Source organism: Malus domestica, chromosome 16 (assembly GCF_042453785.1).
Source record: "Malus domestica chromosome 16, GDT2T_hap1".
NCBI lineage: Eukaryota > Viridiplantae > Streptophyta > Magnoliopsida > Rosales > Rosaceae > Malus > Malus domestica.
Genome location: NC_091676.1, coordinates 26126216 through 26153004, shown reverse-complemented (window position 1 = coordinate 26153004; position 26789 = coordinate 26126216). Strand labels below are relative to the sequence as shown.

The window sequence follows — 26789 nt, the reverse complement described above, 5'->3', positions numbered from 1 at the left end:
TGGTATTGTTGTGCTTTGAAAAAAAAAAAACTACTTCTGATGTGCTGTGAGAATAAGCTCATTTTTGCTGCTTCACATTTTCAGCTTTTTTTTACCCAAAACTGTGACAATAAGCTGTTTTTAAATGTTTACCAAACACCTTTTTTAGCTTAGTTTTTTTTAATATACCCACTTTTTATAAAAGCATCTCAGTAACAAACCAGTTCTAAGTGTCAAAAGGTTCAAACATGTTCTCGCAATCCATTATTCATATTGTTTCCAATTTTTTAGGTGTGAAGTCTTATTCAAGTATCAATGCAATTAGTAACGTTCCCATTCGATCAATATAAAGGAATTTAACTTCAAGATGTTTATGTTGTAGGACATATGCTTCAATATCTTAAAGCAGTTCCACCGGAACACCATTAGGCCGGCACCCAGTAAAAAAAAGGGGCCGGGACTCAATCAATCCACTCCAGCCTGTTCAATTGCCAGGCACCCAGCCCAAGTTGGTCTCCAGACCAGCCTAGAATTGACAGAGCCAGGGACCGGGCCATTAGCGTGAGTTTTTTGGGAATGGCACCGAGGAAACGCAAGACGACTGAGCAAGAAGAAAAATAGCTGGTGGCGCCGGCAAAATCAAGTTGGTGACCCGTTGCCTGACGCCCTCATCTTCGCCTTCCTCCTCTTCCTCACCTACTCAATCTTCATTGGCACCGTCGACATCCGATCCTACTTCCTCCCGCTCTTCCCCTCATCGCTGCCTCTGGTTGTCCAGTCCCTCTGCGCCACCACCTCCCCGCCTCTCAAGGTCTACATGTACGATCTCCCACGCCGCTTCAACGTCGGAATTATGAACCGCCAGAGTGAGCTGGAAAAGAGAGAGAGAGAGAGAGACAGAGAGAGAACCAATTGGGGATGTAGAGGGGAGAGTATAAAGGGTAGTGGAACCTGAAAGCCACCTATCTTTCAAAGGAAAGAGAGCGCAGATTCGAGTCCATGAGGAGTGAAGGACGACAGAGCGAGAAAGACGAGGTGGCGAGAGGGATGTGAGAAATCAGAGAGAGAGAGAAGCGTGACAGATTGAGAGAGAAGAGGTTCTTGACTTTTTTATTTTTATTTTTATATATATATAAAATTATTATTTTTATTATTTTATAATAAAAAATAATAATATTTTAATAAAATTGACTAGACCATTTTTTGTTAGGGGTGAAGATACTTTGGCTTATTATTGTTCATCGGGATCTATTACTGTTCACTTGAGTGGATAAATGCGTTGGGTGCTGGCGCAAAGTCTTTAGGAGTGGACTTGCTCTTAAGTAGCCAATATGTGATGACATCCGCCCCATCTAAATCTAGCATCCAGGTCTGTTTTGCAAGAGGCTAGGTCTTGTGTGTTGCGTTTTGTCGATCCCACTTCTTTGTTGATTTGCATGGTGTTATGTGAGCCTCCACCTTAACCTGCAGGTGATGAAGACATTTGTCGATCATATGTAACAGTGTAAGGTAACCTCTCAATCTAACCTGTCACAGATGATAGAGTCCTTCCATCCATAAAACTAATTACAAGACTTTCAGAATAAAGATTAACATTTAACAAGATTAATTAGGACAGGGATTAGATTACTTGGGCGTGAAATCATGCACCGTAACCTAAATCAGAGAAGAAACTCAAGAAAGCTTATATGACAGCCTGTGACGACTGTTCCGATCGAATGGTAGGTTCTTCCACACACGTCGTTTAATTTATACGCATGGATGGATAAGCAGTGCCAAAACCAATTGACAAGCAAAGGCCGCCCCACTTAAAAGCATACAGATCGATGTACCAAATAAGACCAATTAGAAAAAATAAAGTAAAATAAAGCACAAAAAGAAAAAAGAAAAAAAAGAAAGGTGGTCCAAATATAGTATGTATTCACGGAGAAGCTTTATACCTTCCTTGAAACATCATAAAACCATACATATCTGAATATGAAAGTTGTTAATTATAAAGAGGTGAAGATCAATTCTTTTCATATACATTTGGGTTCGAATATGGCAAAGTTATTCTTAATTCGTTTAATATTACTTTCTCTAAATTTGGATATGGCCATTTTTAATTACTTGTAGTCGATCAATGACCATTTTTAGCGACTACTATCTACTTTAATTGTTGGAGAAATTTTAAACTTTAAATTATTGGACGACAATTGTTTGATCAGACGTGTTAAATAAAAAATATACGAATTAGACTCAACCATTTACATTTAAGTTGAATTTTGCGACCAACTAAAAGTGCTTAATTTGACAATAAGCGTATAAAAGTCAGATTTTGCATAATTTTTAAGGAAAACTAATGAAAAATGTTTGAAAATTTTGAGTTTTAATGATAAGAACAAAATAAAGGGTGAAGTGAATAGTACTAGAATTGACTTTTTAGTGTAAAAATATGATTTTTCGTTAAAGTAAACAGTACTGAGAGCTTTTTGTTAAAGTTCCCTAATTTTTATACATTTCCACCTATCCACAAAGTTATTCCAATCCAACCTAATATACATAGAAAAAATAAAGTAAAATAAAGCACAAAAAGAAAAAAGAAAAAAAAGAAAGGTGGTCCAAATATAGTATGTATTCACGGAGAAGCTTTATACCTTCCTTGAAACATCATAAAGCCATACATATCTGAATATGAAAGTTGTTAATTATAAAGAGGTGAAGATCAATTCTTTTCATATACATTTGGGTTCGAATATGGCAAAGTTATTCTTAATTCGTTTAATATTACTTTCTCTAAATTTGGATATGACCATTTTTAATTACTTGTAGTCGATCAATGACCATTTTTAGCGACTACTATCTACTTTAATCGTTGGAGAAATTTTAAACTTTAAATTATTGGACGACAATTGTTTGATCAGACGTGTTAAATAAAAAATATACGAATTAGACTCAACCATTTACATTTAAGTTGAATTTTGCGACCAACTAAAAGTGCTTAATTTGACAATAAGCGTATAAAAGTCAGATTTTACATAATTTTTAAGGAAAACTAATGAAAAATGTTTGAAAATTTTGAGTTTTAATGATAAGGACAAAATAAAGGGTGAAGTGAATAGTACTAGAATTGACTTTTTAGTGTAAAAATATGATTTTTCGTTAAAGTAAACAGTACCGAGAGCTTTTCGTTAAAGTTCCCTAATTTTTATACCTTTCCACCTATCCACAAAGTTATTCCAATCCAACCTAACATACATAGAACCTTTTTATGTTTTAAATTCCACCCTAGATCTATGTTAGCTTGTATATAAATCTGCTGTATCCAGTTTACATTAGTCCGTTTTGATTGAGAGTACTGCATGCTTTAGGAAGAGTAATTACTGGAAATTATTTTAGAGCATGCACTCTTACTCTTAGACACGAAAAATAATATACGCATGCATGGTGGATTATTATAATAGCAGGTCAGGCTTCTTATGTATATAAGATCTCAATCTCGTTGGCGATGCAGAGATATTGGTCATCATCGTTTTTTCTTCTGAAGAACATATCAGACAACACTTCGGCGGTGTTCTGAATATATATTCTGCAAAATCTGGTACGTACTAATTTACTTAATCGGCTTTAATTAATTAATTTTCAGCGTTTATTCATTCATATCTGGAAGAAAAATATATGTATCAGATTCAGACAAAAAAGAAAAATTTAGAATAATATAATATGTATTGATATTAAGCAATATACAAATTAAAATCTAGGGAAAAATAGGAGGAGGGAGAGTTATTGCCTTAAGTCATCATCTTGTTTTGTTTCTTCCTGTTTATATTTTTTTCGTACATATTTAAAATGCCACTTTCTTGTCTGGGCTCCAAAATATTGTGACCAAACTTTTCCAGCTCTCGAAATTTTATCTCCTCACTGTTGGAGTTTTATACCTTAGTTTAACTTACACCCTAAAAAATGTTTTTATAATAATTTCTACTCCATCCTTACATGAATTTGGATTTATATGCCGACCCATAATTTATAGTCACTGCATTATTTTATTCTCGACCAAAGTAGTTGTGTATCAATTCCCCCAAAAAACAAAAAGAAAAAAAAAAGTAGTTGTGTATCGAAGGATGATGTTTTCTTCTTTCTTTATCTTTCTCTCTTTATCTATTCAACTCTCTCAGACTTTCTCTTGCCCGTACTCCCTTATTCCAACATACAACAAATTCTAGTTCCAAACTGCCACAAGTCACGCCCATAAGTTGCCTCGCAGTTTTCCCAATTAATGCCTTACACTCGAAACTTTGGACAGTCTGCTCTAACTTTCCACCCGTCAACAATCTTAATCTGTAGTACCACCACACGGCATCGATCGACATCAAATATATATAATCCAGGTGTGACCAAATCATGAATGGTGATGCTCCAGCAGTGTCTTCAGGGCCGACTCAACAACCGTTCCATAATTGCCCTAGTTTCTATACCTTTGTTCTCACTTCATTATTTTCTCGCCTAGCTAATTCAGCATTTTAAAGCTAATTCCCAAACTAGGTTTTTGTTTCCACATGTTAAGAGAGTCACTCAATCTATTTTCTCCATGGAAATGATAGCCTAGTGAATGTAGTAGTACACGCGTGACTGAACAACTAGGGCCAAAGCATAGTGCGGCCACGAGAGCGGTATTAAATTGAAGTAAACTTTCAATACTAGATATAGCCTCAAAATAACAAGAGTCAAGGTCGGCTAGTAAGATGGTAGGATGATAACCTTCATCGTCGAGAGAAACAATCCAAATCACCAGCTAAGCTCACTACATAACCGCTCAGTGATCAAGGAGGTGGAGTGTAGAGATAACCAGGAAATTTGCTTAGAAGCAACCATCCTTAAATGAGTGTGTAACAACATTGATTGAGTGCTCTTGCGCAAAAGATAAATTGCTGAGCAATAGTATAACTATCTCAAACATTTTCATATTTTGATTATTAAATTTCTTTTTTGAAAGTAGTAGATTTTTTAGGCAAAACTTTATCATCACCGTTTGATTCTTTCCTTGCTTCCAAACAAACATCAAATCAAATTCCCACTACATGATTCGATTCCCTTCTTCCAAGAAACATCACGCCAATTAATTTACTCCCTAATAAGGAATTAACTAATTTAGTATCCCACGGAAAAAAAAAGTCAGAAAAGCAAACCAAAGGAACAATAAAAGGCACTCACGTTCATATCCAGCATTAAACCACTATGCAAATGAGAGATTTTTAGTGTGATCGGCGTATGATGTGATAAACTACTATCATTATACAAATAGTGAAATATATGTGCTAAAAAAATTATAACTTAAAAAATAAAATTTCCTATCATTTATATAAAAACACGTGGTATACCACTTATGTTCCTGTTACAATAAAAAATTTCTCCTCATCCGAATCCTCTTGTGATGATTTTAAGAATCTTTACATCCTATCCGTTCATTATATTAAATATTATTTTATTTTTTTTTAAATTAAATACAAATACTGCCTAACTAAAATTGACGTATAATACCCTAGAGACGAATAGCATGTGAGAGGTCCTCATCTTCCACCCACCGCCACCACGCGGAAAGGCACGTCATTCACTAATAACGCGTTTCTTCATCAAAGCCGCAAAACACTCTCTGTACTCCCCTCATTCGGTTACTTGCCGCGTAGGGCTACAAGAAATACCCCTATAGTAATTAACACTGTAAATACAATTTATTGTACGAACCAATTTCCACTTCTAACCTTTTTTCCATAATACCCTCCGATGGTCAAAGCAGATTTTTGACACGAATAAAGTTCTCACGTGTCTCGTTTCTTATCTGTCTATTTGTTTGTATAGAGATTATATTTATACATTTTAAATTACTTTTCTCATATTTTTTTAATCTTTTAATATTTTCTACGCACCACTAACCTTTGATAAAAAAATATTAAAAAAATAAAACGGTGTGGGAGAAGTAATTTGGGATGTGTGAATATAATCTTCCTTATTTTTAAACTCTCATTGATCAAAATGGGTATTTAACAGGAAGATAATTGACTTGGACACTTGTCTTTTATGTATCAACCGTTTTTATTTTCAACTAAAAGCTTTGTTCTTTGTTCAAAGTTAAACTCATTTAACGGTTTGATTGGTGCAGGAAAGACTCATATTGCTTTCCTTTTACCACCAATTACAAGGTATACTTGTTTTTTTATTTGTTTTTATTTTAATCTCCACTCTTGTTATGAATATAAAATTTTCTTCTAATAACGCGATATTCTAAATTATTCATACATCTTATACGTGTTATGCCAAGTCTAATTATTGTTGAAGCAATTGTTTTTGTTTGAATTTTTAAATTGGTTTTATTTTGATTCCAATTTTTTGGATTTTTGTGAGAAGGAATAAGATGAACTAGAAGCTCAAGACAAATCTTCAAAAATTAGAATATTGACACATATATTGGTTAAAAAAAAAAGGAATATCAACACATATATTCGATCAAGAGATAATTGAAGTAATGATTTCTCAATTTTAACTCAATCACAATTTTAGTCTCAGAACTAAAAATTCATGAATATTAGTCTATGAATTTGTAATGATGTAAAACAATGGTCATTTTGGCTAACTCTTTTAAAACTTCCATCCATCTTTTGCCCCTTTAAACCCTTTATTCTAGAGAAAGTTATAACGGAGTTAGTAAAAAGATCATTACTCCACATTATAACAAATTCAGGATCAATACTCACGAATTTTTAATTTAGCCGAAGCTCTAATTTGGCTAAAGTATAGGGACATTGCTGTAATTTTCTATACGAGAAGCGTACAATCTAGGAAGATTCCCGGGGGAATATTTTGAAATTACCTTTTTGGCCTTGTCCAAAGTATCCATCCTATTCTTACGGTGCCTTCTTTCACTGTCTTTTGAGAAGGTAGTAGGAAGTTTCCCGTGGAGTCTCGACTGAAAAAGTGAACGCACTATCAAGCTACACATAGTAGTCAAACCTTTCCGGTTTTGGTTTTGGATCCCAACGTTTCTTCCAAGGTTTAGAGAAAGTGGAGAGCCGGAGCGTTTTCGAGAGCGAGAAAGTGCGGCGGAGCGGAGGGAGGTTCGGGGCCGGAAGTTGCACTAGTTTTTACTATGGGTTAGACAGTAGGAAAATCAGTGACGAGCGTTCGAGTTTGCGAAAATTTGAAGTGAAATTAGAGATTCGGGGCTGAAATTTGGTTCGGAGAGTGAGAATTTGGGAGTGTGAGAAGGTTTTCGAGTGGTTGGGTGCAACTAACAGCGCCATCTCTCCTGCGACAGGTTTTTAACGATGAATCAATCGAGAGGCTCACGTTCGGATTTGGAGGCCAGCGGAAGCCGCTCCGGTGACTTGGACGGCGAGTCCTCGTCCAGTCCTTTTTACATTGCCAGAACTAAGGATGCTTCGGTCGATCGCCTCAAGCGCTGGAGGGTATGCTTTCCAATTTATGTCACATTTTGCAGTTTTACAGTTAATTTGTATATATTTTATTTATTTATTTGCTACTTGTTCTTCATCTCTGTATATGTTGATGTTGTTTTGGAGGTGTATTTTTGGTTCATATGTTCTAGGGTGAATTGCCGATTTAGTCCTTGAATTATTTTTTTGGTAAAAAAGTTCCTAAATTCATTAAAAATTGCTAATTTCTTCCTTAGTATAATAATCAAAGCTATTTTATCCAATTTTTGGTGAACTTAAATCACTTGACACACTTTAGAATGTAATACTGTCATTTTCTCGCCTATAAGCCCTTAACATTTCATATAGGTTGCTAATCTAACGTCTAATTTACCTGCCAAAGTTAACTCCATACATGCAAGCAACATAACTTAAATTGACGGAAAATTGAATATAGTAGTTTCGAATCTAATATTAGGGATGTAATTGGCAAATTTTTATAATTCAAGCACTGATTTTTTGAAAAAATAGTTTAGGGACCTAATTTTCAATCAGTTGATAATTCAGGTACTAAATTGGTAGTTCACCCTATATCTGTTTGTGTATGTATCTTCCTCTGCGGTTTAGGTTTTGGATTCTAATGTTGGTTTTCAGTACTAATGGTAAATTTCTATTAATAGTGTAGTTGCTCCCTCTATGTGGAAAAGATTAGTCTCATTTTTAGGGAGAGGGGAAAAGGACTTTTCGAACGGTTTTAGGTTTAGTATGGCTAGAATTATAAATTTAACCAATAAAGTAATGGATATACAATTGAAATAAAATCGGAAAGTTCTACGAGTATCTTTTGTATAGGAGTGTTACCAAATGAAATTATGATTTTTGAGGTTCTCTTTGTATATTTGTTTATGTATTTAACCGTGGGGAGCTGTGATGAGCGACTCTTGACTTCCCCACATATGATTGATGGGAGTTATATACGTATTTGTTCACGTTTCAATCTTCTCAATTTAATGGTTTGGTTAATAGCAACACATTGCCAAAGGAAATTACTATTTTGGATAGTGAAATAAAACACAAAATGCCTATCTTTCAAGGGAATTATACCCTAGATGCCACCAGGTCAGGCTTGGTGAGAGTCCATGAAATACCTGGTTTCCATGTACTTTTAAACTAAAAATTGGAAATTTCATTTTGGTGGTTAGTTTACGTTTTTAGCAGAAGTCATTTGTTTTATTTGATTTGATCTGATCTTTTTGTCAAGGCTTTTGGCTAAACTATTTTTTTTGTTTTGTTGTAGCAAGCAGCACTTGTGCTGAATGCTTCTCGTCGATTCCGGTACACCTTAGACTTGAAAAAGGAAGAAGAAAAGCAGCATACACTAAGGAAGATTAGAGCACATGCACAAGCCATACGAGTAATTCACTTCAAAATAAACGTGTCATATGTCACTCATGTCCTAGTATCCTAACATATGATTTTTCTTTATTTTTAAAATAGGCTGCATATCTTTTCAAGGAAGCTGCAGATCAACAAGTGAATGGTACTTTTTTTATTATTTTAATTTCCATTAATTCTATATTATCTGTGTGAAAAAACATGTAGCATTAATTTGATATTGCCCCATGATTCAATTATTTAGATCCAATAGTGGTATGATACTAGTAGAAGAGTATTTATTTCGAAAAATTATCTCACTGAATAAACTGCTGTTGTTCTCGAGCATGCCATTGTTCGGTTCTGAGCAAGTGTGTGTAGTCTTGCCTAGCTCTTCTTGTAGAATACCTGGTAACAAGCAGATGTTTGATTTCCTATATTGTGCATATGTTCCAATTGTAAACATTCATTTTTCGTTCCTAAGACGGCATGGCAATTTGTTTGTCATAATCTGTTCATTTCTGGTTCATTGTTATTTAAATTGTTGTTGGATTTGTGAGGTTGCTTTCTTGTTTCATTTTTTAAGGATTGTGTTTTAGACATTTATCTCATTCGCTCCACCATCATGATGCATAAATCCTGTTGTGTAAAATGTTCTTTGCGATAGTTCTATAGTCAACTTGTTGCTTCTTATTGTCAGGGATTGTAGTGTCGAAACCAAGTCCTACTGGCGATTTTCCCATTGGACAAGAGGAACTAGTTCCAGTGACGAGGGATCATAATTTTGCTGCTCTTCAACAATATGGGGGGGCAAGTCCACCACATAACCTCTTTCATGATCTGAAGTTGGTGCATAAACACTGTTGCTTATATTTGTTCTGTTGTTTTCTTACATCAGGTCACAGGCTTGGGGGATTTATTGAAAACAAATCTCGACAAGGGAATTCATGGAGATGATGCTGATTTACTAAAACGGAAAAATGCATTTGGGTCGAACACATATCCTAGGAAAAAAGCAAGAAGTTTCTGGGTAAATTTGCTACAGTTGTGAACTTTTGAAGTTTCTACATTGGATATAATAAGAAAAAAAAAAAGAAGGAATTTTTTTTCTGTTATAATATGGTTCTTCTCTTTTTCTGTCTGATAGAGATTTCTTTGGGAAGCTTGGCAAGATCTTACTCTGATCATTTTGATGGTAGCTGCAGTGGCTTCTTTAGCGCTGGGTATAAAAACAGAGGTGAGCTGGCATTGGCTTCTTAATAGCTGCGTCCTTCATCACAATAGGATGTGAAACTTTTAGGGTGGCCATATGAATATCTGCTAGTTGTGGTGATCTTTCGTATTCCGATAATGTCCTGTTTGTTTTGAAGTCTGAGTTATTGTTGTAGCATGATTTATCTTTTCTTAAATACTACACCCTAGTTGATTGCATATATTGCAAAGGCCATGGTGTTCCAAATTTAGAGAAATGACCTCTATCTTTAATCCATGTTTTAAAAAACTAGTTTGAGACCAGCCTAGGCAGTTTTTTGGGCGGTGCTATCAAGAAAATGCCTCTGCCCAGCGGGAGTGGGTTATATTTCTGTCTAGGCGTTGGGGAGGCACGATGTGGGTGTTCGATTTTTTATTTCTATTTTTTTTTACAAAAGCCAAACCCAAAATGTTAATGTTAAGAAGGAATGTTGGTGGTGGAAGGTGGAGGTATAGACAAAAGTTAAGGCTAAGAAGGAATGTTGTAAAGCCTTATACAAGTATACAACCGACGAAAACTGTGAAAGGTATAGAATAGCGAAGGAGGTGAAGAAAGCTATGAGAGAAGCAAAGCTAGTGGCTTTTGACAATATGTATAAGCAACCAGATACCAAAGAAGGAGAGTTGGATATCTATAAACTAGCAAGAGTAAGGGAAAAGAAGACGAGACCTGAACCAAGTGAGGTGCATCAAGGATGAGAATTGAAAGGTTGTTGCTATAGAGAACGCGGTCAAAGATAGATGGAGAGGTTATTTGCATAATCTTTTTAATGAAGGATATGAAAGAAGTACTTCTTTGGGGGAGTTGAGTAACTCATAAGAGTGTAGAAACTACTCCTTCTACTGCTGAATTAGGAAGGAAGAAGTGGTTGTAGTTTTGAAAAAGATGAAGCATAGAAAAGCAGTGGGCCCATATGATATACCGATTGAAGTGTGGAAAGTCTTGGGAGAGACGGGTATATCATAGCTCACAAACCTTTTCAATAAGATTTTGAAAACGAAGAAGTAGCCAAATGAGTAGCGAAAGAGCACTTTGGTGCTTATCTACAAGAATAAGGACGATGGACAAAATTGCATGAACTATAGGGGTATTAAGTTAATAAGGCATACCATGAAGCTCTGGGAGAGAGTAATTAAGCTTAGATTGAGGCAAAAGACATGTGTCTCGGACAATCAATTTGGGTTTATGCCAGGGTGCTCAACCATGGAAGCAATCTATCTCGTAATTGATGGAAAGATATAGAGATATTAAAAAGAATTTGCACATGGTCTTTGTAGAATTGGAAAATACGTATGATCAGGTACAAGAGACATTATTTGGAGGATTTTAGGGAAGAAAGGAGTACGAGTAGTATATATCCTAGTTATAAAGGTAATGTATGATGGAGCAAGGATTGCTGTAAGAACTTATGAAGGACAAGCCAAAAGCTTTCCCATAATTGTGGGGTTACATCAAGGCTCATTTTAAGTCCTTACCTTTTTGCATTGGTAATGGATGAGTTAACATGACATATTCAAGATGATATTCCTTGATGTGTGCTTTTCGTGGATGATATAGCGTTGATAGATGAAACTCAAAAAGGAGTAAATGCGAAGCTTAACCTTTGGAGAGAAGTGTTGGAATCTAAAGATCTTCGCCTAAGTCGGTCAAAGGCAGAGTATATGGAATGCAAGTTCAGTGTAAACGAAGGTTTAAATGAGTTGGGTGAGGATTGGAGATCAGGAAGTACCAAAGAGCGATCGCATTAGCTATGTATGATCTATCTTGCAAAAGAATCGAGAGTTGGATGGAGATCTCAACAATAGAATACAAGCTAGATGGATGAAGTGGAAGAGTGCATGGGGTGTGTTATGCGATCGTCGTATGCCGCTAAAGCTCAAGGAAATTTTTTATAGAATGGCAATAAGGCCAACAATGCTTTATGGCACGGAATGTTGGGCGGTGAAGCATCAAGCACGTACAGAAAATGAGTGTAGTGGGGATGAGAATGCTTCATTGGATGTGAGGGCATACGAGAAAGGATAGGATTAGGAATGAGGATATCCGAGGTAAACTAGGAGTAGCCGAAATTGAAGGAAACATGAGAGAAAATTGGTTAAAGTGGTTTGGACATGTGAAACGAAGGCCTACAGATGCTCCGGTTTGAAGATGCAATTAAGAGATACGTTCAGGGCCGAAAGAGTAGAGGAAGACCTAGGAAGATTTGGAAAGAGACTTTAAGAAATGATTGAGTAGACGTGCCACAGAACCTAACGCAATGGTGTTATAGGATTCTTACAGTCGACCTCACTTAGTGGGATAAGGCTTTGTTGTTGTTTGTGATGATCTTGACTATTATTTGATTTATATGCTTGTTTTTGGCTTAGTTGTTTAAATGACAATGGATATTTCTTTTACAAAGTATTATATTTTATGTATATGTTGTTGTTTGTGATGATCTTGACCATTATTTGATTTATATGCTTGTTTTTGGCTTAGTTGTTTAAATGACAATGGATATTTCTTTTACAAAGTATTATATTTTATGTATATATATTAAGTATTATAATAATTTTAGGTACTGTGAGACTTTTGCCTCACGCCTTGAGACTATTGCCTAGGCGAGGCTATCGCCTAGGCGAGGCTATGGAAGAAAAGCCTTGGCCTTTCCCTCGCCTTTTAAAACATTGATCATCACAGATATAGTGCTTATATGGTTGCAAATCTGTCACTTTTTGTGCGAGTGTTGATGATTTCATAATCATATTTGGAGAAAAGTGATATCACAAATCCTTGTGAATCCCATTTTATTTATTCATCTTAAACCCGAAATTTCTTTACGGTGTTCATCTATGCGTTCTTTGTTGCTTACAGGGTATAGAGGAGGGATGGTATGATGGGGGCAGCATTGCTTTTGCAGTTCTCCTTGTCATTGTTGTCACAGGTATTGATTGAGCAAGTGCATTCACTGATGGCTAAAATGTATTTATTTTAGTGTCATTTTTGTTTCCAACATTTTAGTTAATTTGCTTGTAGGGGCTGTTGTGTTGCATGCAATGTTTTAAAAGGCTCGCCTTAGGGCGCACATAGGCGTCCTTTGGGGCTGGGCATGAGGGTTGCTGCCTCTGTTTTGAGGGAGTGGGCGTCGCAGAAGCAGCCTAGGCGCGCCTCAGGGTTTTTTTATTTTTTATTTTTTACTCCCAAACCCAAAATTTGGGTAGGGTTTTAATTACCTCATACCTCTTCCTTGCACCATTGTCTCTCTGCCCTTTTTTTCTGATTTTTATTTTTTTATATAATGGATGTGTGTGTTGTCTGCGTGCATTGTTATATGTGTGCTCATTATGCTTTTCATCTTCTATTTTATATATAATATAATATATGTATATATATGTATGTATATATATATATATATATATATATATGTGCTCACGATGATTATTGATTAATAATTTTTATTCTTTTTTTTAATATAATATGTATACGCTCAGTGTATATATTAAAAAATTTAGGCCTCACGCCTAGGCCGGGCTATCCCTCTGACGCCTCGCCCACGCCTCATGCAAAAAATACATTGGTTGCATGTACTAGTCAACTTGCTTCAAATATTAAACATATATATATATATATATTATAGAGTTTTAACAGTTTTCTTTCTTTCCCTCTCCATATTCAAATAAAATTCTGTGAATAAGCTCTGCAAGTTTTGTAATTATTTCCCAAAAACTAAATTGAGTGAAGACTGTTCATGGTGGCCAGAATACATCAATTCCCTAATTGTCTGTGTGTGTGTTTTTGTTTTGCCCGGGGGGGGGGGGTGGAATAGAATCGGGGGACACATTTCTACTTTCCTTTTGAGCCATTAGATTACATAACATCCAAGGGTCCTCATTTAATCATTTAATGACATGTATATCTGTGTGTGTTTGTGTTTATGTGTGTGTGTGTGTGTGTGTGTGTATGTGTGTGTGTGTGTGTATGTGTGTATGTGTGTGTGTGTATCATTATTGGAGGGGGTACTATTTATGTCACTCAATCACCATATATGTGATTTACAAATTGGATGATGTTTAATCATCTTTGTTCTTTTTTGGGGTGTTTAAGCATATGTCAGTCATGAGCGTTTACAAGTTTATTACTTGAATTCTAAATACATGGAGTTTCTATTAATCTGAAGTGGTACACGCTCACAAGCTTTTCCTATATTTTTTACCTGCAGCCGTTAGTGATTACAGACAATCACTTCAGTTCCAGAATCTAAATGAGGAAAAGAGAAATATACATTTGGAGGTGCGCTTCTGGTTCTCATCTCTGTCAGATTTATGGGAATTTTATTTCTTCTCATGCGCTGATATTTAGCTTTGGAGGTATTGTGCAGGTTATTAGAGGTGGTAGACGTGTTGAGGTCTCAATTTATGATCTTGTTGTTGGTGATGTTGTACCCCTTAACATCGGCGATCAGGTATGCACATTTTTCAGAAAATGTTTCATATATATTTCACAATTACATTCCAATTGAAAATTTTATTGATATTGTGATTCTATATGTAGGTCCCTGCTGATGGCATTTTAATAACTGGACACTCACTTGCCATAGATGAGTCTAGTATGACTGGAGAGAGCAAGATTGTGAGCCTCAATACATGTTCCCATCCTTGTTTGAACATTGACCATTTATTTTCTGTAAAACATATGATGTATATATTTTCCTTTTTTCAGGTACGCAAGGACTCCAAAAATCCATTTCTAATGTCAGGCTGCAAAGTAGCAGATGGAAATGGTAGCATGCTGGTAAAGATTCCAATCTCTCTTTTCCTTTTCCCATGACACATAGATATATAAGAGTTTTTTTCTAGAGTCAGTCAATGACATATCTGAAATTCTTTCTGATTACTGAAACTTTGTTTTCCGTAGGCTTGTTTTTATTTGCTGCCCATGTAATTTTGAAATGTAACTTTCAATTTTTTAATATTATTATCATTTTTTCTTCAGGTAACCAGTGTTGGGACTAATACTGAATGGGGAATGCTCATGGCTAGTATTTCAGAAGATACTGGTGAGGAAACTCCTTTGCAGGTCAGCAATGAACTATTAACTTGAATATAGTCATTCGATGCATGAAATCCTGTACTCAAACATATTACATCTCTGAACAGGTGCGCTTAAACGGGGTTGCAACTTTCATTGGTATTGTTGGACTCACAGTGGCTTTACTTGTCTTGATAGTCCTGTTGGTTAGGTATATTTCGATCTTCACCAGTGACCCCTTCTCTATGACAGTGACACTTGATTTATGATAAAGTACTGTTACGTGTGCAGATACTTTACTGGCCATACAAAAAATGCAAATGGAAGCCCTCAGTTTAAAGCGGGAAAGACAAAGTTTGGAGATGCCATAGATGGAGCCATTAAAATTGTTACTATTGCGGTGTGTCAATTAACTCCTTGGATATTCACTCTGCTTCATGCGAGCGTTTGTGTGAATTTGACTAATCTGAAAACTGTTTTAGGTCACCATTGTGGTGGTTGCTGTTCCTGAAGGGCTCCCATTAGCTGTTACCTTGACGTAAGTCTTTTATATCATGTGTTGTGTCCCTGGGCATTAGGGATGGCAACGGTTTGGTTTGGGGACAAAAATGATATATCCATCACCATAGCCACAAAAGTTAACCATATCCATTACTGCAAATTAACCATTGGGATTATCCATAACCATATCCACTGGGTAACGGTTTTTCAATCGGTTATCGGTTATATCCATCTTCGTCAAAAAAATAAAAAAAAATTATATTCATCAAATTGACACTATAAATTTTAGTAGATACTAATTCCGTCATTAAATAACGACATCCAATTACAAAAAACATACCAATATATTTGAAGTTGTTCATGATAAGCCAACATGATAAATTGGTCCAATAAAAAAGAAAAATAGGACAAAAGCAAATACGAAAGGAAGACAAAACAAATTGTCTAATAATTCCAAAACTTGTGACGACAAATGAACGAAATATTTGCACTTAGCTTCTAGTTCCACCAAGCTAGCATCATATTTCATGGTGCTCCTCCTTCACACCCATCAATGGAGCATGATGACGAAATAATTAATATGAATCGTTGTACACATAATCTACAAAGAAGATAGTTATATACATATAATGTAATTGCTAATACTTACCTTATCCATATCCATATCTTCAAAATAAGTGCAGCAACCAACGTGTGCATTAGAACAAGAAGCTAGTTGTGAAACATAAATACTTAACTTGGTTCTAAAACTGAATGCATACTAATTAATTAAGTTTGAAAAATAAGTTCGAAATTAAGATTAAAGAACATACACAAATATAAGATGAAAATAAATTTATACTTTGGGGTACCTTGAATTTCTTTCCATAACCAATTTTGGGCACACATTAAGGCTTCCAATGTCTTTGGATGAAATCTACTACGGTGTGGACTTACAAATCTCCCACTAGTACTGAAAGCTGATTCGGAAGCAACTGTAGATACAGGAATAGCTAATATATCCCTTGCCAAAGCACTTAAGATAGGATATTTAGTCCCATTTGATTTCCACCAACCCAAAATATCAAAATCAGATGTTCTAGGCAAAACAGCCTCATCCAAATAGTGATCTAATTCTGACTTTACATTATCAGTACTTACAGTACTAGAAACAAACAAGTAAAAGTTATCCATTAAAGGATTCATCTCTTCAAAGTCAGATTGATTCAATTTAGATGAAGTGAATGATTGTTGATGACCCATGTTAGAGATATGATTAGATCCACTCGATCAATCATTTTATCATTTGTAGTGCAATTATCTATGGTTAAGGTAGGAAGCTTACGATCGAGGTTCCAATCTAGCAAGCACTCCATCAAAACATCTGAAAAGTGTCTCGGCGGTATGCGGACAAGGCACATAAATAAATCTGAAAAAGTTACAAAGAAGATGGTTACAATAAAGAATTTGAAATATAAATCTAAAGCTAGACGATAATTAAATAGAAATTAAAGTATTAAAAATATCACCTTATTATTCGGCTCTGCAAAGTCCAAGAGTCATCAATAAAATGTGTCGTTATTACCATAAATCCTCTGTTTTGATTACCTGCAGTCCACATATCAGTAGTCTACTCTTATTTTCATCCAACAATTGCATTGTTTTCGAACGCTTCATAATCATATATTTTTAGGATATCACTCTTGATTGTGTTTCTTGAAACAACCTTAAACAACGGTTGGACAACACTCATGAAGTTTCTAAATCCAACATGTCCAACCATGGAAAGTGAGTACTCATGCAATATTACATATTGCTTTTATCACCCCATCAACTACTGTTCTTGTGTAATGTTGCCACACCAAACTACGAAGTCTCGAATTATTACCTTCACCATCATCACCTCCAGGTTCCTCAATCTCACCAGCGACCTCATTTGGAGTTGGTATATCTTGGGGCCGAGGAATTTGATTTGGTATTTCTTGTTGCACAACACTTGGATTCAATGTAGGTGCTAGATTACAATCAGTTGGGGTAGATATTGTTTCTTCTTGAGACTTAAATTTTCTTTTAGATATTTTGATCGCTGCATACACAGCCAAATCCATTAATACGTAAACAAAGACATGGTATAATACTGATTTAATATGTAAACTAAATATATTACAACAAACAAGAAGACAATTATTGATTTAATTTTTCATAATTCTATGGGCTTGTAACATATGTAATAAACAAGAAAACTGACACTAATTGAGAATTTGCATGTATCAAATAACATGAAAAAGAATGAAAGAGTACCTATTGAGCTGACAACGTGCACAAATTTCTTGACAGTGAGACTCTTGAAGAGAGATGAATCTGATAAACTTGGAACATTTGATAATTGATATATAAAATGATTCAATGAATTAATTTGGTTGAGTATAACAATAAGAGTATTGAATTGATGAGGTTGTTGGTATGCTTCATGCATGATGGTTGGTGCATAATAAATATCCAAAACCATAACCGAATAAAGTCACGGTTTTTCCCCATATCCATACCATACCCGAATTTTCATATCCAAATCCAATCCATTCGGGTGGTTATCCACGGTTATCGGGTTTAACAGTTAGAATTGCCATCCCCATCCCTCCAAGCCAAACGTAAAATAAAAATTGAACGCTTTTATGTTTTATCTTCTCTTGTAAAAACATACGTTTCTATTGCACACAAGCATCTTTCTACATTCCTCGTTTCATACTTTCCCCCCTTTCATTCTTTGGCTATGACACAGGCTTGCCTACTCGATGAGAAAAATGATGGCAGATAAGGCCTTGGTATGTCTTAATTGTTTTTCAGTTTTATGGCTTTGTAGAACTTTAATTTTATATACTTTTGTTGGGGTTTAAGCGTATGATGGAGCTCTAAATGTAGGTGCGGAGGCTGTCTGCATGTGAAACCATGGGCTCTGCAACTACCATATGCAGCGACAAGACTGGAACCTTAACATTGAACCAGGTGGGTATAACTTACCCCACGATGGAGTTCTAAATGCACAGTTTCTTCTGTTGTTCAATGTATGACGACAGAGGTGTTGAGGTCTTATTGACCAGGCTAGTTTTGATGATGTTATTTTGATGGTTCTAATAAGCTAAAGTGATGTCTCACTAAAAGAAAATCTAGTCAATTTGGTGTGGCTGTTGTGAGATTAAAAATGGTGGTGGATGTGAGCAGAACAAATGTTGTGGACAGTTTTTTAGTAATTGTGCATAGGACAGGGGAAGACACTGGTGGTTTGTGTCTCTCTTGCTCCGTCACTCTCTCTGTCTCTCTCTCTCGCTCTCACTTTTTTGTTCTCTAGTTTAAGATTGCTAATGAGTGATATTCTATTTTACATTCCTTTGAGTATAGATGACTGTTGTTGAGGCTTTTACTGGTGGGAGGAAAATCGATCTCTCTGGCAGTAAGTCAGACGTGTCTCCAATACTATCATCTTTGCTTATTGAAGGCATTGCGTTGAATACAAATGGCAGTGTCTATACGCCTGAGGTATGCTTAATGTATTTGTGTTGCTTTCTTGGTACATTATTTTAGCAGAATATTGAGTGGTAAAGGCTGAGGCTCAGACTGTTTTTTCCCTTTTGTAGACTGGCGGTGATATAGAGGTTTCTGGATCACCAACTGAAAAGGCAATTCTGCAATTGGGAATCAAGGTTCTCTAGTTGGTTTTCCAATTCATGTATCTTGCCACTTCTCACGGGTGACTACATCCCTTAAACTCGCCACTAATTGTTGATAACTTCTTTGCAGCTCGGAATGAATTTTGATGCCATCAGGTCCAAGTCTTCAATTCTTCACGTGTTCCCATTCAACTCAGAGAAAAAACGAGGCGGTGCTGCAGTTAAATTGGTAGGCAACTTAAGAATCTTACCTTGCCACACTAAGCTTTCTTGGTTATATGGGATATATTATGCGGCACTTTACTTTTGTTTAGTAGTTATACATTCATTATTGTGTCTATTTGTTACCTTCGTGGATACAAAAAGTATTTCAGGAATCTGGATGATTTAATATTATATGTTCTCTTTTGTAAAATGTCTTCATATATCAGTTACAGTACACAGGGAAGAATATTAGTATTCTCATTGTGGATAACCTCTTTTGCATTCAAGGGATACTGCAAGTAATGGTTAATTGTCTTTTATCTATCTGTACAGCCCAATACCGAAGTTCATATTCACTGGAAAGGGGCTGCTGAAATAGTCTTGGCCTGTTGTACAAAGTACCTGGATCCTAATGACCAGTTAGTAGCTATGGATGAAGACAAGGTAGGAGAAAATTTTGGCTTTTACATGATAAAATGATAGTTAACTTCTGCAGTTTCACCTTTAGTGAAACACTCGTATAGTACAGTCTCTATTTTTTCTTCCTATTATTTTAGTCACTTCTTTCCAGGTTGAGATGATTTTAACGCCCCTGTTAGTTTTTATGATCTTGCAAGACATAATAACCTTTTTTTAAAAGCTTAAAGAACAAATTTGAAGTTGTACAATTATCCAGAATTATCATTTATATGAATCTTGTTCCTAAACTCATTTTATTACTATTTTGTGTTCCCTTTATGTTTTCTTTGAACTTTGGAAGGTTACAACTAATGCTTCATTCGAATGAAATATACCTTTTTCTGCAGTCAACCATGTTCAGGAAGTCAATTGAGGATATGGCTGCTCGCAGTTTGCGTTGTGTTGCCATTGCTTATAGACCACATGAATTGGAAAATGTTCCAGCTGATGAACAACTATCTGAGTGGGCATTGCCTGATGATGACCTTGTCTTGCTTGCTATTGTTGGTATAAAGGTAGTGCGTTCATAAATTCAGACATTGCATTACTAACTTCGATGAGGAGCATGTAACATTTAACATCCTCTGTTCTAAGCTGATATGTTGCTTCTTTTGCGGCACCTTCCATATTTGCATTCACTTGTAGTTTGTTTAGCTTTATTTAGAGAATTAAAAAAATTGCAGGATCCTTGTCGGCCTGGGGTGGGAGATGCAGTGCGACTATGCCAAAAAGCTGGTGTTAAGGTATTATTTAGTAACATCAATGTGCGTGGATTTCTGAATTTTTGTTCTTCATTATTTTTGGATCAAGAGTATTAGGCCGGAGAGAACAGAAAGGGTTCAGTCCCCAACTTGTAGAAAGCCCAAAGATTCTATGCTAATAAGTTTGGCTGTCAACTTGTATCAATTTCTTGTTTATTCTGCAACAATGGTAGATCAACTTCCCTCTTTGTTTGTCATAGGGGTGTCCTATGCATATTAATTCAGGGTGGTGCAATCCACACACCCCTTTTTACCTTCCAAACACCCCCTGGTAATTTATGTCCTTTGATCCTCCTCAATTCATTTGATCTGATGGCTGGAATTGAGAGGGGCGTCTGGAAGGTAAAAAGGGGTGTGGGTAGTACCACCCTGAATTTATTGTATTGTTTTGTAGATTTTTTTCCAGCCTCCACTTGCTCCCTCATTTCCTTGCTCTTAAAATTTTTATTTTTATTTTGAGTTTTATACACTTGGTCTAAATGCAGTTGTTTTTGCACTGGTGGTAAGGTCATTATGTGGCAATATATGTCCTATTGTGATTATTTTTAGTTAGGTTTAGATATATGTCTATCTGTATTTTAGTTGTACAGTAACTGTAAATCAGAAGAATCAATTTAGTTTATATAGAAATTTACTACTGTTTAAAATTTTGTTTTCATAAATTATTTTCTCGGTATCCTTTTAATTATTGTTCTTAGAAAGTGAACATGTGGATGTTGTAGCTTAAGTTCTTCCAATCTGATAATTTTTGTAGGTACGCATGGTCACAGGTGACAATCTTCAAACTGCGAAAGCGATTGCTATGGAATGTGGCATACTTGCTCCAGATTCAGATGCTAACCAGCCAACTCTCATTGAAGGAACAGCTTTCCGTGAACTTTCAGATAAGCAGAGAGAAGATTGTGCTGAAAAGATTTCGGTATGATCTGAGTAATTGAATATCTAATCGTATTTACTTTCATATTGTTTCTGGTGACATGTTTTGATGATTGAAGTATGAACACCAGCTTTGTGGAAAATAGATTCTTTTTTGTGTAATGTGCAGGTGATGGGGCGGTCTTCCCCCAATGACAAGCTTCTGCTTGTGCAAGCATTGAGGAGAAGGGGTCATGTTGTTGCTGTAACTGGAGATGGCACTAATGATGCTCCTGCACTGCACGAGGTCTCTCAAATGTTTTAACTTCGGTCTTTTTGTCTTTTTATTTTATTTTATTGTAGCAGTTAATGTGTTTGAATCCCTGCACTGGTTTTGTCAAGGTTCTAAAAAACGCTAGGCGCTAGTCGAGCGGTAGGCAGGGCCTAGGCGGGCACCTAGGTGGACAAGCGGATTTAAGTAAATTTATTATATTTCATGTGATAAGTGTCTGCTTATACATAAAAATATATATACTTTCATCATAAACTACAAAATAGAATGACATACATATTAAGAAGTATTGGAACATAATGAAAACATGGGGAACAAAGATACAATGCGTGTATATATAAGTATGTAACAAGTCTCTTACAATTTATTGAAAAAAATAAAATGCAAAATGAAAGTTATCTATTTTCTGTCTAAGTGAGTTGCAATCTAGGCGGGCGCTTAAGCAAGGGCTAGGCAGGTGCCTCTGCAAGTCTAGGCACTGTTTCTTAATTTTCAAACGCCTGGGCATTAATTGAACGGTGGCCAGCCGCCTACAGCCTAGGCGGTGCTACGCGGGGATTTTTAGAACAGTGGGTTTTGTAGTGTAGCGGGCCATTTATTGTCCCTTTTAGCTTTAGTGTTAAATGAGTTTATGTTTTGATCGTTTTTTTTTCTTTGGAAATAATCAACATTCGAGTTCAGGCTGACATCGGTCTTGCAATGGGTATTCAAGGGACTGAAGTTGCCAAAGAGAGTTCAGATATCATTATCTTGGACGATAATTTTGCTTCAGTTGTGAAGGTTAGTAACTGTGAACATTTTGCAATTTTTCTTAGTAATATCATTGTGTATTGTGTATTGTGTATTGTGTTGTCGCACTCTGTTCTACCTTTCTGTTCATAACTCCTTTCTTTAATAGACATGTTGTCTAGTGCTTTAATTAATCAGTAACATACACACAAGCTCATTCTTCTATCTGGACTGTAACAAAAGTTCAGGTGCTTCATTCAGCAATTCCATCCAACAGATGATACATACTTTTAATTAATTTATTACTTTGTTCTCTCTCAGTTCTCACTTTTAATTTTTCTCACATCTCCCTCACCCTTCAGTGAATAGGGTAGCACTCAGTGTGCATATATTTCTGTTCATAACTCCTTTCTTTAATAGACATGTTGTCTAGTGCTTTAATTAATCAGTAACATACACACAAGCTCATTCTTCTATCTGGACTGTAACAAAAGTTCAGGTGCTTTATTCAGCAATTCCATCCAACAAATGATACATACTTTTAATTAATTTATTACTTTGTTCTCTCTCAGTTCTCACTTTTAATTTTTCTCACATCTCCCTCACCCTTCAGTGAATAGGATATCACTCAGTGTGCATATATGGTGTCCCAAATGTACAACTTACTTTTCCACATTAGGCTTTTATACTTCGAAGTTTGCTTTTCGTTTAGTCATACAATTACAGAAAAATAGCATCGAATGCATTGTCAAGAATATTGCTTCAATAAAACTGCTAGACGAAAATGGCAAACAACTGAGAACATCAGTGACCTTTTTATCCTCAATAGCACAGCATCACTGAAACAAATTAATGCCTGGAAAAGATGGGAATTCAAAAAGATTGAGATTATATCTGATTAGACCCATCGAAGCAACACAATTTTATAGTGGTTTGTAGATGATATTAGAATATCTTTGGTTTTCTGCTGAGGTAGAAATGGAAAGTCGTCGTGAAATTGGTTTGACCATTCAGAGAACCATCCAAGAAATCATTCCTCTAATCTTCCAATCTTTGCTTTGGGAACCATTTACCCATGGGGAGGGTTTGTTTTGCATTTTGAAATTGGTGGTCAGGCTGAGAGATGTCAATAGTTTTGGAGATGGCTGAGAGTTAATTCCTAGAGTGTGGATTTAAAAGAAAATATGTTGAGAGGATAGAGTAGGGGGAAGCAAAATGTGGGAAAGAAGTGCATACAAAGTTTTGATTAAACAAAAAGAAAAAGGGCAGTTGTTTAGGGAGTGTCAGCATGGTGATAAACTGACCAGATTAACCATATGCCATTAACTGTGTTTACATGTCACGTCTGAGTTGTTGAATGTACTGTTAAAGTCCGGATTGGAGAAAGGCCGTATGTGTATCTAATATCTATTTTGGTCTGTTTTTTCATTATTATTTCAAGTGCCAATTCAGAAACCAAATTTGCAATATTTAGCAGTGTTTTTGTTCATCTAATGGTTGTAGGTTGTTAGATGGGGTCGATCTGTATATGCAAATATTCAGAAATTCATCCAATTCCAGCTTACAGTAAATGTAGCAGCACTAATTATAAATGTCGTCGCAGCCATTTCATCTGGTGATGTACCGCTAAATGCTGTTCAGGTTCTCTCTCTCTCTACTCTCTTTATCTCTCTCTCTATCTCTGTGTATATGCATATATCTCTCGTCCTCCATGTGTACACCTGTTGATGCCTCTTTTTCTTGTGCTTGATGCAGCTTCTGTGGGTGAATCTTATCATGGATACTCTTGGAGCACTAGCATTAGCTACGGAGCCACCTACAGATCACTTGATGGACAGACCCCCTGTTGGTCGAAGGTAAGATTTATGGGATGACGGCTTCCTTTTACAGAACAAAAACATAAAATCCCATTAGATCACGAAATACGCTATCTTAATCTATATGTTAGTCACCTAAAGTTTGTGAAAATTTGGGAGCATTTTGTTTTAGTTGACAAAAAATTATCATCTCTTCCTTTATTTATTTATTTATTTATTTTGTCATGCTGTTTAGGATAAAGTTCTTGTTTATGTTGTGCTCCGGATCTCTACCCTCAAAAGGGATGCAAGGGAACAAGACTCCATATTTTCTATGACAAACTTAGTTACAGTATTTTGTGCCAAATTGTGTTTCAGTTAGGTTTCTTTTTTATTGATTACATCTAGTTTTCCAGGTCCTTATCAACATTTGACAATGCATATCATAGCCATATTATTTAAATAACTATAACAAGAAACTAACTTCTGAAATTGTAAGGCATCTGTGGGATTGCGAGAGAAATTTCGAAATCTTTTTTACAGTCTTGTGCACAGAATCCAAAAGTATTGTGTTATCGTTTTGAATGTTCATGCCTTCTTCTTGGCCCATATTTATTGGATATTTCATGTCATTAAGCAGAGTATTTGCATTTCGGATGGTTATAGTAATGAACTTATGGTACAATGTTTGACAGAGAGCCGCTCATAACAAATATAATGTGGAGGAACTTGTTGGTTCAGGTACATGCGTTTCTTAAAAGATTTTTTTGTAAATTGAAGTATTGGTGCTCTATAACATGTATTGTCATGCCATACTCTGCTTTTGTCGTTTGTATTTTTGATATTATTGTCTGAACTTCAGGCTTTCTACCAAGTCACTGTCCTACTTGTCTTCAACTTCCGAGGAATAAGTATACTGAAGCTACATGGTCCCAATGCTAACACAGTGAAGAATACTCTGATATTCAATACTTTTGTCCTATGTCAGGTAAGTCATAGCTCTTTTTATTTATTTATTTATTTCTGGAAAAGTAGCTGGTTAATATTGAGTAGTCTACGTTTGTTGTTTTCTCTGGTGCCCCTTGTCAAGTAAGTCTGAGCAATCAGCTTCTCATGTCAAGTTTTCCTATTAAGTTCTGTACTAAGTTGCTACTAAAGTTGATCTGTCGAAAATGATATGTAACATGTTAGTTCAGATCTAATGGAATATTGTTTGGATTTCTAGTGTTGTTACCAGCTGATTGAGGATGAAGCTGCCAGAGTTTATTCATTTGTACTTTTAAACATGATTTATCAAAGGGACGTCTTTAATCAGTGTAACGTTCAACTTGCAACATCTTTAATAAGTGTAATAACTTGCAGATTTTCAATGAATTCAATGCTCGAAAGCCTGATGAGTTCAATATATTCAAAGGGATCACCAAGAACTACCTTTTTATAGGAATAGTGACAGTAACTCTTGTACTTCAGGTGATACTTTAGTGCTTTTGTTTTTCTCATGGGATTTTGGTGAAAGTTTGCATTTGTTTACACTTGGCTTTTCCCTCTCCTTTTTTTGTCAGATTATCATCGTCGAGTTCCTTGGGAAGTTCACTAAAACAAAACCACTTACTTGGAATCTTTGGCTAATTTCAGCTGTAATAGCTTTTATCAGGTGAGTTGGTGAAGATACCGTTAAAGTTCAATTGATGTTATGATGATATTTATTATTTGTCCGAAACGAAGCTATGATTATGGCGTGTTTTGTAGTATAAGTTAAACCCTCTGGTGTCTCTAGTTTTCTTTTGTTGGTTGACTCAACTCTCCTCTTCTGCAGTTGGCCTCTTGCTGTTCTCGGGAAGCTGATTCCGGTTCCAGAAACTCCTCTCTTCAAGTATTTTACAAGAATGATCCCTGGGCGAAGAAACAGTCCAGAGGTAAGAGTTCTTGTATATTTTAGCTTCGGGATTAAGATGTATTACTATATTCCGAGCCCGTGACTAATAGTCACCTGCACTTTGGTCTTTCAGGGTAGTCGGTAGGAAGTGTGAAGATATACCGCACTTACAGCAGCTGGTTTCATAGTTTTCTGGATCTGCATCGTTCTCTTTTTCGGTTTTTGGCTGATGACAGATCATATTTCACAGAATCCACAAACTAATCTTTTGTTAAGTAGGGAATGTACTTGCAGCGATTCGGCTTTACAGAAGCCATACTTGGTTTGGTCTCCACTGACCGGAATTTTACTTGTGCAGTTTATGTACTTAAAGACTGATTTGGGGTTTTACAGTTCGACTTGTTTTTGGAATGATGGATTAGTCTATAAAAAAGAAAAATTTCAACCTAAACCCTAAGCAGTAAGATCAAAGGGAAACTGCCGAAATGATCAGTATTCAAATCCCAACTACCGAAATGATCAGTTTTTTAATATGCCGTCTGCGTCTGATCGTTATGTTGTCAATACTTGATTTGGATTTTGAATAGTTCATCAATCGAGATTTGATTTCTGTGCCATCAGTGGTTCTCGAAAAAATAATAATGATATGCA

The 26789-nt window shown here is 35.8% G+C and overlaps 1 protein-coding gene across 2 annotated transcripts; it reads left to right on the top strand.

Moving 5' to 3' along the window:
* The first annotated feature begins 3220 nt into the window (after positions 1-3220).
* LOC114821995 (calcium-transporting ATPase 10, plasma membrane-type-like) lies at positions 3221-26589 on the top strand. 2 transcript variants are annotated; one of them, XM_070815524.1, is made up of 36 exons: positions 3258-3559; positions 6119-6158; positions 7271-7421; positions 8686-8802; positions 8886-8928; positions 9463-9572; positions 9661-9792; positions 9910-9999; positions 12868-12937; positions 14213-14283; positions 14372-14455; positions 14545-14622; positions 14713-14784; positions 14986-15069; positions 15150-15232; positions 15313-15421; positions 15504-15559; positions 18281-18323; positions 18421-18504; positions 18898-19035; positions 19134-19199; positions 19297-19395; positions 19704-19814; positions 20177-20344; positions 20513-20572; positions 21345-21509; positions 21636-21752; positions 22419-22517; positions 23970-24107; positions 24222-24322; positions 24958-25003; positions 25125-25250; positions 25625-25732; positions 25825-25916; positions 26079-26178; positions 26272-26589. In XM_070815524.1, exons 3-36 carry the CDS (start codon positions 7281-7283, stop codon positions 26281-26283), a joined length of 3213 nt encoding a protein of 1070 aa, XP_070671625.1. In that variant the 5' UTR covers positions 3258-3559; positions 6119-6158; positions 7271-7280; the 3' UTR covers positions 26284-26589. The 2 variants fall into 2 exon arrangements, with proteins under 2 accessions (XP_028951604.2, XP_070671625.1); XM_029095771.2 differs by lacking the exon at positions 6119-6158 and having other exon boundaries at positions 3221-3559.
* Positions 26590-26789: the final 200 nt, after the last annotated feature.